Genomic DNA, 12,260 nt, shown 5'->3' on the forward strand with positions numbered 1-12,260 from the left:
CCTGGCTATTTTTTGGTTGCAGCCGTCATTGTTGTTTGGCGGGCCTGGGCTGGATTCGAACCCGCCACCTTACGTATATGTGGCTGGCGCCTCAGCCACTTGAGCCTCAGGTGCTAAACCATTAGACAGGATTTCAAAGGAATAGTAGCCAAAGTGGGCTGTTGGTAGAAATGCTCAGGATTTTGCACACGACAACAGGTAACCTCTGGCCTCATAATGAAGTCAGGAGCAGTGAGAATTTGCTCCATTTCCCAGGTCTGCCTCTGCTTAGGAAAGAGGTTCCCCTGTAGGACTGGGATGGCCTGTGCAGCAGAGCCACTAGCCAATCCAAGTGACCTACCAGTGAGAGTCAGGGACCAGTTTTTCTCTTGCCCATTCTTTAGCTCATGACTTCACTAAAGAAGAAAAAGATACTGTCCAGTTGGCAGAAGGTAGGTTTGATTTGCGTTGGAAATAGGTACAGAAGAGCCACTGAGCCAGGACCAAGTGTTGTGTGATTCCGACTGCTGAGCTAACCATAGGGCCTCTAACCATCAGTATGGGTATTCAAAACTAAGGCCTGAACAAAAGAGTCCAATTTAGCTCCCAAGACGGAGTGATTATGCCTCAGAGGCACTGCAGATAGTTGTCAACCCAGGAATGAATGCTGAACTCATATGGCAGCTGATCAGAAGCAGAAAGGCAGTGGCTGACACTGGAGACATGAAGGCAAGGGTGGCAGGCACTTAACACCTGTCCATGGTTATGGGGGTGGTACTCCCATACCTGACACATCCTGATTTGTCTGATGTCAGATACAAACTGCATGAAGAAAGAATGACTATTAGAACATAAAAGTCTAACACAATAATTAAGTAAATGAGGTGAAAGCTATATTAATTAGTTTGATGTAAGCACTCCAAATTGTATAAAAAAATCAACACGTTGTACCCCACAAATGCATAAATGTATTCATGATTTATGTGTATATGACTTAATAAAAGGGGAAAAAATGAGAAAACAAAAGAAAGAATGACTATGGAAAAAATAAAGTAAAAATACATATTGTTATTATCCTGACAAATCCACAAGCAGCTCTGCTGAGCATTCTCCATCTGAGGTATATAGCACTCAGGCCATCGACCTGTCTGACTTCAGAAGAATTGCTGGGAAGTGGTTGGGGGGAGGCCTGGAATCTCATTCTTACACCATCTTTGTGGACATAGATGCTGGTGTTCTAGCACATCAGGCTCCTAAAGCGTAGGGTGCTTCCAAAGCTCAGAAATCTTGCCCTGGGCTGTGTATCTCCACAGAAACCTGCCTTTATACTGTGAGAAAGCAGCTTTGTGCCTCTCACTTGATTCTCAATTAGTCTGGCTAGGTCAGCACTGCTAAGAAACATTAGTGATTCTGTGCCTTCCCTAAAGATTATGCTGCTCTGACTCCACCTCTGCTCTCCTGCCCTCAGTAGCAGTGTGGGCTTGTTCATTTTGCTGTGATCAAAGTCTCTTCTTAAGGGCCCCAGAACTCAGCATTTGGAGAATGGGGGATAGCTAAAACCCATAACTTATTGGGCTGAGCACTGAGACCATTACTGAGGCCTGCCTTTGCTATTTGAGAAGATTTCCCATGATAATCTACAAGGATCTGTGATAACTTGAAGCTTAGAGCCACCAAGAGAAATATTCTCAGCACTTCATATGAGAACTTGACCTTTTCTTGGCCTTCCTTCCCTTAGTCTTTCACTGTTATCTGGACTTTTACTCCACCACTCTGGTAACAATCTCACCCTCAGATATGCAGTGTGATGGGGCCTCAGGTCCAGTGATGGGTGTGGGGCCCTCTACCTCCAGGGTTGTGCATGCCAGCAGTGTGTGACTGAGTAGCCAAACCTAAGCAACTTTGGAACCTGAGCTGCAAAAAATGTGCAAGGTGGGATCTGAGCTGTCTACCTTGAGCAGCACAGGAAGGTGCTCTAGGAAGAGGGCAAGTGGATGTTGTGCACCAACCCAGCCTATGTGCTTCCCATTTACAGTAAGGAGCGGGGTTTGGTGGTGAAGTTAGTCAGAAGCCTGCTGCTTAATCCTGAGGGAAACTGCCTAGGATTTGTGAAGAGAGTTCCTGAGTGGGAGAAAGAGTTGGAGTGTGGCGGAAAGGCCTGTGCAGAGGCTAGGGAGAGGGGGCAGCTGCAGGGACATGATGATGGATGGGGCCACAGGGTAGCAGGGGGAGAGTGGGTGCCTAGAGGAGGCAGATGTGGGTGGGTCCCCCCCCATCTACGGTTTCAGTTCCCTATTGTCAACTGTGATCTGAAATATTAAATGAACAATTCAGCAAATAACAATTCATGTTTCAAGTTGCATGCTATTCTGAGTAACATGATGAAATCTTGCTGTCTTCTCCAGCACATGAATCATTCCTTTGTCCAGCCTGTCCACACTGTCAACACTCCCTACCCCTTAGTCACTTGGTAACTTCTTGGTTATCAGACCAACTGTCACGGTATTGCAGTGCTTGTGTTCAAGTCATCCTTATTTTACTTAATTGTTCCATTTTATTAGTTATCTTTGTTAATTTCCTGCTGTGCTTAATTTCTAAACTTTATCAAAGGTATGTATGTATAGGAGAAACAGTATACATGGAGTTTGGTACTATCATTGGTTTCAGGCACCCAATGGAGGTCTTGGAACATCCCCCAAGTACAAGGAAGGACTATGGTTTGTGGCTCCTGGTCGCCTCCCCATCTGCTTCCCTTAACTATTTCAGGGCAGATAGCTCATCTTAGGCCTTTTACAGGTAGAGTATTACAGGAACCAGAGCCAGAGAGACTTGCTTTTTGCTTTTTTCCTGTGAATGGTAAGGCTTGGGAAACAGTTTCATCATGCAAATTATATTTGCTATGATATAATTTTCCTTACATGTATGATTATGGGACATACCTCATTTTTTGTAGTCACTGCCTGGTTGCTCCAGTTGAATTTGGTTTAGGATTCATTCTCAGTATATCAAAGTCCATGTGCTTTGGTTTTTCCTCAGAATCTAAAGCTGGAAGGAACAGAGGACCTTTCTGATGTTCTTGTGAGGCAAGGAGTCTGAATTCCCTGCCGAGAAGTCAGCAGCAGGAGGCTCTTCACTTTTTCAGTGGCCGGGACATCCCCACTCTGAGTGAAGGAAAGATGGAGTGGGCTTGTGGCAAGGCTGTCATCAACTATCAAAGTGCCTTTATGCCTGATGCTCTTCCCTTTGTCTCCAGTGCAGTCTGGGTGCCTGCACTCTGAAGCTCTGTCCTTGACTGATGACAGCTTTCTGTCCTATGGTGACCACCTAGGAGTGGGGAGGGCAGAGAGGATGAGGGTTCTATTCTGGATTATGAAAACCTATATCAATGTATAATTTTAGTCTCCTAAATTGATGTGTGGTACTTTTTAAACTTTACTGTTATAAAAAACAATTTTCAGTAGGCACTTAATGTTGTCCTTAAAGAGCTACCTAATCCACATACATAAAATACAACATTTGTACACTTATAAATGTATATATAATGCTTAAAAATAAAATCATTCTGAATAATATGCCTGGCAAAATATTTCAGTGTCCACTAGATAAGTATTAGATCTGGTCTTCATCCGAAAGGGAATGCAGTCCTGTTAGCAATCCGGGATATGCACGTGTTTGTATAAGGCAGGCTGTGCTTAAGGGCTAAGATGATTTGCCTCAGAGGGGAATGGAGGAGAGGGAAATCACTAGCTGGAGATAAAGATCTCAGTATTGGGTCTATGGTTTTGTTTTTTTGTTCTGTTTTATTTTTTTGTTTTTTGACAGAGTCTCACTAAAGACTAGTGTACAATAGTATCAACCTAGCTAACAGCAATCTCAAACTCTCAGGTTCAAGTGATCCTCCTGTCTCAGCCTCCTCAGTAGCTGGGACTATAGGCACCCATGACAATGCCCAGCTAATTTTTCTATTTTTAGTAGAGGCAGGGTCTTGCTCTTGCTCAAAGTGGTCATGAACTCCTGAATTCAAGGAATCCTCCTGCCTTGGCCTCCCAGAGTGCTAGGATTACAGGCATGAGCCATGCCTGGCCTGGGTCCATGTCTAAATGCCTACAAATTCTGCTGGAGGGCAATGGTAGTAACAATTACTAACATCTATTAAGTGTTAACTAGTTCTCTTCTGTGAATTACTTCATTTAGCCTTCTCTGAATCCCTCTAAGGAATGTACTATTATTACTCCCATGTTACAGAGGAGGGAACAGGTACACAGAGGTGAAGTTACTTGCCTAAGGGCAGCCAGTTGACTGTGGGGACCAGGTAATCTCCCTCCAGACTCTGCTCTTAGCTACTCCACCATAAGCTGCTCTAGTCATCCAGGCTCAGTAGCCGATGGAGAGCAATGCTAAGTGGGGTTCGTTCAGTTCCACAGAATTCAGCACACTCACAAATGTAAAATTTCTTCCCATAAATTCAAGAAAATAAGGAATGAGCTTGCAATTTGGAACAATATTGCTGATCCAAGTAATTATTGACTGGTCCTAGGTCTCTACCAGAGCACCTGTCACCATTCATTGGCTAACTAGAGATGTTGGATGATAGCCCAGAAGCAGTGAAGAATATAATTGGCAATTAGTTCTGATAATAACTTGCTCTTATGCCAAAAACCACCCAAAACAAAAACAATTCCCTTCTCCCAGGAATGTACCTTCTGAATGGTGTCCAAAATATTACCCTTTGTGCTCTAATGAGAGGGTTAGACTTGAGAAAATGCTTTGATAGGAAAAACAGTGATGCCACAGGGTGGGGAACCACACCCTGTCTTGCTGGTGCTAAAGTCTCTAACATTGTTTTCCAGGCCATGTAAGTACTGGGCCTCTTGCTCTCTTTTTACTCTTGAAAGTACAACTGGCCAACCTCATTCCCTCAATTAGTAACACTAATGGGGTTGGTACCAGCTTCTTTAATAAAATCCCATCTCTCTACCACCCTGCTTCTCCCAAGCTTCTCCCCCTTAGTTACATGATAGCTGTGGGCTATGTGTGCTATTGTCTGAATGTTTTTGTCCTAAAAATCATTTTGGAATCTAATCCCCAATGTGATAGTATCATGAGGTAAAGCCATTGGTAAATTCCATTTCCTTATAGATTGTCTACTTTGGGATATTCTGTTTAGATCATGAGGGCAGAGCCCACCAGGAATTAATGCCCTTACAAAAAGGCTCACAGGAGCTTATTTGCCTCTTTTGCCCTTCCACCAAGTGACCAAGCAATGAGAAGATGCCATCTATGAGGGATGAGCCCTCACCAGACACCAAATCTGCTGGTGATTTGATCTTGGACTTCCCATCCTTTAAGAGCAATAAATTTGTTACTTATGGCTCGGTGCCCATAGCTCAGTGGTTAGGGGGCCAGCCACATAACACCGAGGCTGGCAGGTTCAAACCAGCCTGGGCCTGCTACACAACAATGACAACAACAACCACAACAGAAAAAATAGCTGGACATTGTGGTGGGCAACTGTAGTCCCCGCTGCTTGGGAGGCTGAGGCAAGAGAATTGCTTAAGCCCCAGAGTTTGAGGTTGCTATCAGCTGTGATGTCAGAGCACTCTAAGGAATGTAACAGTGAGACTGTCTCAAAAAAAAATTAAAAATGTATTACTTGATGAATTACCCAGTCTAAGGTATTTTGTTATAGCAGCTCAAACAAAGACAACACAATCGGTGTGCAAGAAGTTTATTTTATTTTATTGTTACTTTGTTATCCTTGATAGAGTACCACAGCATCTTAGCTCACAGCAACCTCAAACTCTTGGGCTCAAGTGATGCTCTTGCCTCAGCCTCTCGAGTAGTTGGGACTATAGGTACCAACCACAATGCCTGGCTATTTTTAGAGACAGGATCTCCCTCTTGCTCAGACTGGTCTTGAGGTCCTGAGCTCAAGCAATCCACCTGCTTCAACCTCCCAGAGTGCTAGGATTACAGGTATGAACATCCGCACCCCATGAAAAGTTTATTTTATATAAAATACATTAGGAGGTAGGTAGTTTAGGGTTGGAAGGACAGTTCCATAAAATTATGAAACCAAAGATCCTGCCACCTCTCCTCTCTGCCATCCCCAATGTATAACACTTCTTCATGTATTCAGCCATCACACCTATGGTCTAAGCAGCAAGATAAGGGATTGGGGAAGAAGGGAACTGCTCCTGCCTGTTAAATTGGCTGGGGTGGGGGGCACAGCATGAATTTTTTTTTTTTTGAGACAGTCTCACTTTGTCACCCTGAGTAGAGTGCTGTGGCATCATTATAGCTCCCAGTAACCTCAGTCTGTTAGGCTTATGAGATCTACTTGCCTCAGGCACCTACCATGTCACCCAGCTAGTTTTTTTTTTATTTTTAGTAGAGATGGGGATTTCGTTCTTGCTCAGGCTGGTCTCCAACTCAGGAGCTCAAGCAATCCACCCATCTTTGGCTTCCTGGAATACTAGGATTCCAGGTGTGAGCCACTGTGCCCAACCAATATTCTTATATCTAACTAGAATAATCACATGGTCATATCTGGCTATAATATAGTCCTGGTTAGCTGGTGCTGTGATCTGAATGTGTCTCCCAAATTTCATGTGTTGGAAACATAAACTCCAATGTGGCAGTACTGAGAAGTGATGAATTCAGGATTCATGGATTAATGGGTTATCATGGGAATGGAATTGATGGGTTTATAAGAGGCAGAGACCTGAGCAAGCATGTTAGCTCACTTAGCCCTCTCCCCTTGTGATGCCCTGTGCTGCCTTAGGACACTGCAGAGTCCCCACCAGCAGAGAAGGGCCTTCCCAGACGCAGCTCCTCAACTTGAGACTACTCAGCCTCCGTAATTGTAAGAAATAAATTCCATTTCCTTATAGATTGTCTAGTTTGGGATATTCTGTTATAAGCAACAGAAAATCCATTAATAGAGGTGCAATGAGGTGATGCCAGGAGGCATGCTCTGACTGAATGCCGCCATGGTGATGCCAAGGCTCTATATCTGATTAGATCCTGGATCCTGCCATGAGGTATATCCACTGTTTTGTGGTTTTGTTTTTTTTTTTTTTACATAAGGTCCTACTTTGTCGTCCAGGCTAAAGTACAATGGAATCATCATAGCTCACTGCAACATCAGTCTCCTGGGCTCAAGCAATCCTTCCTCCTTAACCTCTCAAGTAGGTGGGACTATGGGTGCACGCCACCACGCCCAACTAAATTTTCTATTTTTTATAGAGATAGGATCTTGCTATATTGCTCAGGGTGGTTTCAAATTCCTGGCCTCAAGCAATCCTTCTGCCTTGGCTTCCTGAAATGCTGGGATTATAGAGAGAAGGCACTACATCTGGCTAATTTTTTATAAAGACAGGATCTCTCTATGTTTCACCTCAGATTACAGGGTGAGCCACTGCACCCAGCCAATTTATGATTCCTAATGGCACCAAATTGAGCTGCTAAAATAGCCAAGTTTGGAGTTGCCCTGCCCTAGGACTGCCATGATATGGGATGGTACAACCTCCTTCTTCAGACTATTTGGATAGTTGCTCATGGCTGCGAGCATCCTAACAGACATAAGAGGAGTCCATTCCCAGCTACCAAATTCAAATCAGAAAATCTCTTAATTTTCTTCTCAATTATCAGTGTATTGATCAGAAAGGGATTGTTAATAAATAAATAAATACAGTGCATTGCTATGCTCCCTTGGCCATACCTTGCTCTTGCAGGGGTATGTGTTGAGCCTTCTCAGCCAATTACTGGAAATCTTGGCTGAAAAGAGTCTTGGCATCAGCCACCCCAGCTCTTACCAAACATGAACACTTCCACTGAGAGGAGGGCAGAGGGCATACATTTGGATTTTGCCCTTCTTGCAATGAGGGATGTCACTGCATAGTTCCAGACGGTAAGTCAACAACAGGAATGAAGCAGCCACAATGGAAATGCTCAGCCTCTGGCAAACCCTGGCAAGTCACTTCTGTCCCACTGCCCCTCAGCAACTCATGAATAAACACCAGCCTCCTCCAGCTGGTGTGGTTTTATCCATCCCACTGAAAACAATGGCTCCACTATGCTGGCCAGGCAAGAGCAAGCTGTTTGCACCCTACACTCATTCAGACTCATTCTGCCTCTCCTAGTGTGACCTGGGGACACTGATAGCCCTATGACGCCAACACCCACATGCTGGCTGAAAGGACCCATGCCTTCTAATCTCTCTCAAGCAGTAACACTAAATGGCCATCTGAAAGGACATGTGAGGCTGGAGTGAGAGTCCTTTCTCTAATTGCCTGCCCAGTACCTACTAAGGGACTCTGTCCTGCAGAGAGTCTGTGGGGCTTCCAGCCAGGCTAGCACTGGTCTGGAACTCAGCCTCCTAGAATAATCTGCCCACCTACTCTCAAGGATGACCTAACCTGACCTGAGCCCAGTTTCCGCAATATGCTGCTCCACCCTGGATTGCTTTTGTTTATTTTGAGACAGTCTTACTCTGTCACCCTGGGGTTGAGTGCCATGGCATCATAGCTCACAGGGCTCAGCCTCCCGAATAGCTGAGACTGCAGGCATCAGCCACTATGCCCAGCTAGTTTTTCTATTTTTAGTAGAGATAGGGTCTTGCTCTTATTCAGGCTGGTCTCAAATCCTGAGATCAAGCAATCCACCCACTTCAACCTCCCTGAGTGCTGTGATTACAGCCATGAGACAACCACGCCCAGCCCCTGGTCCTGATTGTTAATGTAAGATGTTTATGAGGATTGTCCTTGTTATGGATCAAGCCTGTGAAGAAGTCATTAAGGTTAGACGTCATGAGGTAGGCCCTTCATCCGACAGGATTGGGGTCCTTACAGGAAGAGATATCAGAGAGCTCTCTTACTCTTATACTCTCATCATGAGCATGTCTGCAGACCAGGAGGTGAGTCCTCACAGAACCCATATTTACAGTCTCCAGAACTGCTCTCTAATACCCAAACTACCAGGATTCCTTTGACCGCTTCGGGGGTTGTAGTCTAGGATGGCAATGATGGGTCCCTCCCTGACATCCCCCCAAATTCTAACCTTTCTGTGCCCCTCCTTTTCTCTTCCAGATCAGAGAACATGTGTTTCCTTTATGGCTAAGGGGGCTTCTTAGCTCATGGGGCAAAAATAAGTTGCTTTTGTTTACCTTTGCATTTCTGCTTTAACAGTGCCACTAAGAGGATGAGAGTACAGTATGTGGTAGGGTAAAGAAAATGAGAGGCACTCTGACTGGACTGCAGTGAGTGGTGGGCCCAAACCTAACAACTCATCCCTTAAAATGTGATGCCTGAGTACTGGGTGCTGGCAGGCCCACACCCAGCAGACAGACTCCCGGATCTGGAAGACAGAGGAGAGGGAGGTTTAGAGAAGCAAGTGAACGGGGGAATGGGGCAATGTTGGTGTTGGCAGAATATCTTTCTGCAGTAGGTCCTTGGTTTCAGAGATTCAAAGAATGAACCCCACAGACCACAGATCGTTAGTTAGTAAGATAGGATTTATTAGACAGAAAGGAATATAGAAGGAATAAAAATCACCAGAGCTTCTGGCAGAAAGACCCAAGTGGGCAGTCTTCACGTGGATCTTTTGTCTAAGGATATAAGGTCTTGAGAATTACACTTGGCCAGGATTCAGTAGATGGAAGACACCTTTTCAATGTTGAGTGTAATGAATGCAGTCCCTCCAGCTCAGGGCAAAACAGCAAGGCATCTACTTCAGAAGAGGCCTGGCTTAAGTGAAATTGCCCAGGCCTAGGAAACTTACATGAAATTGCTCAGGCCTAGGAAACTGGGGTTCCCGTCAGCCCTGAATGGGGGAACCCAGTATCACTGGGTGCTTGGGGATAGCGAGTACTTCCGCTATTCAAATTGTTCTGTTGACTCTTAACGCTGGATCTGCCATGGCAGCCCGACCTGGACATTCTCTTCCCAGAAGGACTACTGTAGTTGTTATAACACATGTGTTATGTAGGTGACTAAAGTATGCCATCCCAAGTATACTTCTTTGCATATTTAGAGGAATTGCAGACACAAGAATAACTCTGAAAAGCTGTCCTTTCATAAAACAAATTTACATCAGTAAAGGAAATCTATATGAATAAATAGCAAATGCAAGCAGGGCTTTCTCTGAGGCCCCCTTACCTGCCTAAAGACAGATCTAGGAAAGATCATACCACAGGAACAGACTAGGAGTTGATGCCCCACCCAGAGACTGCCATAAGCCTCACCTATTGTGATATTACCTGAGGCTCTATCTGCGCGAGAACACATTTTATACACTGTGTGCTCCTCCCCTCATCCTCACAAAGCTTGTGGCTACCTCCCCCCAAAGTCTCAGGCCTCAGTGCTATTAAATGTCAATCATCTGGGGCCCTTCTTTGAGTCTTATATTTTGTGAATCTCCCATCCATAGGCAAGTAATTTTTTTTTTTTTTGAGATAGAGCTTTAAGCTGTCACCCTGGATAGAGTGCTATGGCATCACAGCTCATAGCAACTTCCAATTCCTGGGCTTAAGTGATTCTCTTGCCTCAGCCTCCCAAGTAGTTTGGGACTACAGGTGCCCGCCACAACACCTGGCTATTTTTTGGTTGTAGTTGTTGTGGTTTGGCGGGCCCGGGCTGGATTCGAAACCGCCAGCTCAGGTGTATGCGGCTGGTGCCTTAGCCGCTTGAGCTACAGGCGCCGAGCCATAGGCATGTAATAAATTTGTATGTCCTTTCTTGGATTAATCTTTCTACTGTCAGTTCATTTCATAGATTCAAGGGTAGAAACAAAATTCTCTTCTCTCTGATAGTTGTAATTCTAGAGGCACAGAAAATGTCAGCACCTTATATAAATTCAAGAGGAGAAAGAATTCTTTTATAAAGATAACCCTTCATAAAGAAAAATTAGGGCCAGGCACAGTGGCTCACGCCTGTAATCCTAGCACTCTGGGAGGCCAAAGAGGGTGGATTGCTTGAGCTCCTAAGTTTGAGACCATCCTGAGCAAAAATGAGACCCCGTCTCTACTAAAAAATAGAAAAACCAAGGCGAGAGGATCACTTGAGCCTGAGTTGGAGGTTGCTGTAAGCTATGATGCCACAACACTCTACCCAGGGTGATAGCTTGACACCCTGTCTCAAAAAAAAAAAAAAAAAAAAGAAAAGAAAAAAACTGGCCAGCCAAACAACAGTGATGGCTGCAACCAAAAAATAGCCAGGCATTGTGGCGGATGCCTGTGGTCCCAGCTGCTTTGGAGGCTGAGGCAAGAGAATCGCTTAAGCCCAAGAGTTTGAGATTGCTGTGAACTGTGATGTCACTGCACTCTACCCAGGGCAACAGCTTGAGGCTCTATCTCAAAAAAAAGAAAAAAAGAAAGAAAGAAAAAGAAAAATTAGAATCAAGTTAGTACCTAAGACTAGGGGAATATATTAATCTTCTTGGGCTGCTATGATGAAAACCACCGATTGAGTGGCTTGAACAACAGAAATTTATTTTTTCCAGAACCATCTTCTCAACTAGGCCTTGCCTTTGGGTTTCTGTGTTCATCTCTGCATTGTGCAGTTTCACCAAGAATCCTAAGTTGATTCATCTAGGACCTCCCCCCCACCATATTACTCTTGATATTGGATTGGGTTCCTCATCCTCTACCACCACCTCCCGGAGATTCTGATCACACTGGCCTATCTTCAGCAAAAATCCTGTCAAGCAGATTTAGCTAGAATCTCCCTAACCCCGCCTCACTGCCCCAACTCCTCTTAATAGTCTTTTATCCACTGATCTCCACCCTGCTCCTTGGTTCCCCTTTTCCTTGTTGTATTTGCAACTGAGCCCATTCTCTCTCCCCTACTGCAGAGGTCCATTATAGTAGTCCCTACACCTATCTCCTGAATAAAGTTTGCCTTGCCACCTATAACATGTGAAAGAATGGCTTTGCTGATGAACTAATGGAGAAAAATAAATGATCTAACCTGTAGTCTCAAGTAATTCCTATAGCTCTCTTGCTAATTGATCACCTGTTTTTACAGCAGTGAAAGGAGCAGAGCAGACAGAAGGAGCTGGTAAATCTCTCTCCTTGATGCTGCCCAGAACCGTCCAACCACATTCCAAAGATAAGCAAGTCTCCAGGACAGAGAAAAAAAAAGAGAGAGAGAAAGCCTATAGCCTCCTCCTGTTATCAGTCTGCAGCAAAGAAAAAGAAAAGCTATTTTCCCCCTTAAAAGTCCAAGCCACCTTTCCTCAGCAGCTGGCACTTCCCCCTACTTTCAGTGCCATTTCCCTTCTTT

At 44.7% G+C, this 12,260-nt stretch overlaps 1 protein-coding gene across 1 annotated transcript in view; it reads left to right on the forward strand.

The window, feature by feature from the left end:
* Positions 1 to 3,350, forward strand: part of NCAPH (non-SMC condensin I complex subunit H) — a 33,397-nt gene extending 30,047 nt beyond the window's left edge. The window contains exon 15 of the mRNA XM_012811023.2: positions 3,016 to 3,350. Within this exon, the coding sequence (XP_012666477.1) occupies positions 3,016 to 3,075 (60 nt within the window). The 3' untranslated portion in view covers positions 3,076 to 3,350. The remainder of the gene's footprint in view (positions 1 to 3,015) is intronic.
* Positions 3,351 to 12,260: the final 8,910 nt, after the last annotated feature.

The sequence above is a fragment of the Otolemur garnettii genome, unplaced genomic scaffold, assembly GCF_000181295.1.
Source record: "Otolemur garnettii isolate 467f Iridium unplaced genomic scaffold, OtoGar3 scaffold00148, whole genome shotgun sequence".
Classification (NCBI taxonomy): Eukaryota; Metazoa; Chordata; class Mammalia; order Primates; family Galagidae; genus Otolemur; species Otolemur garnettii.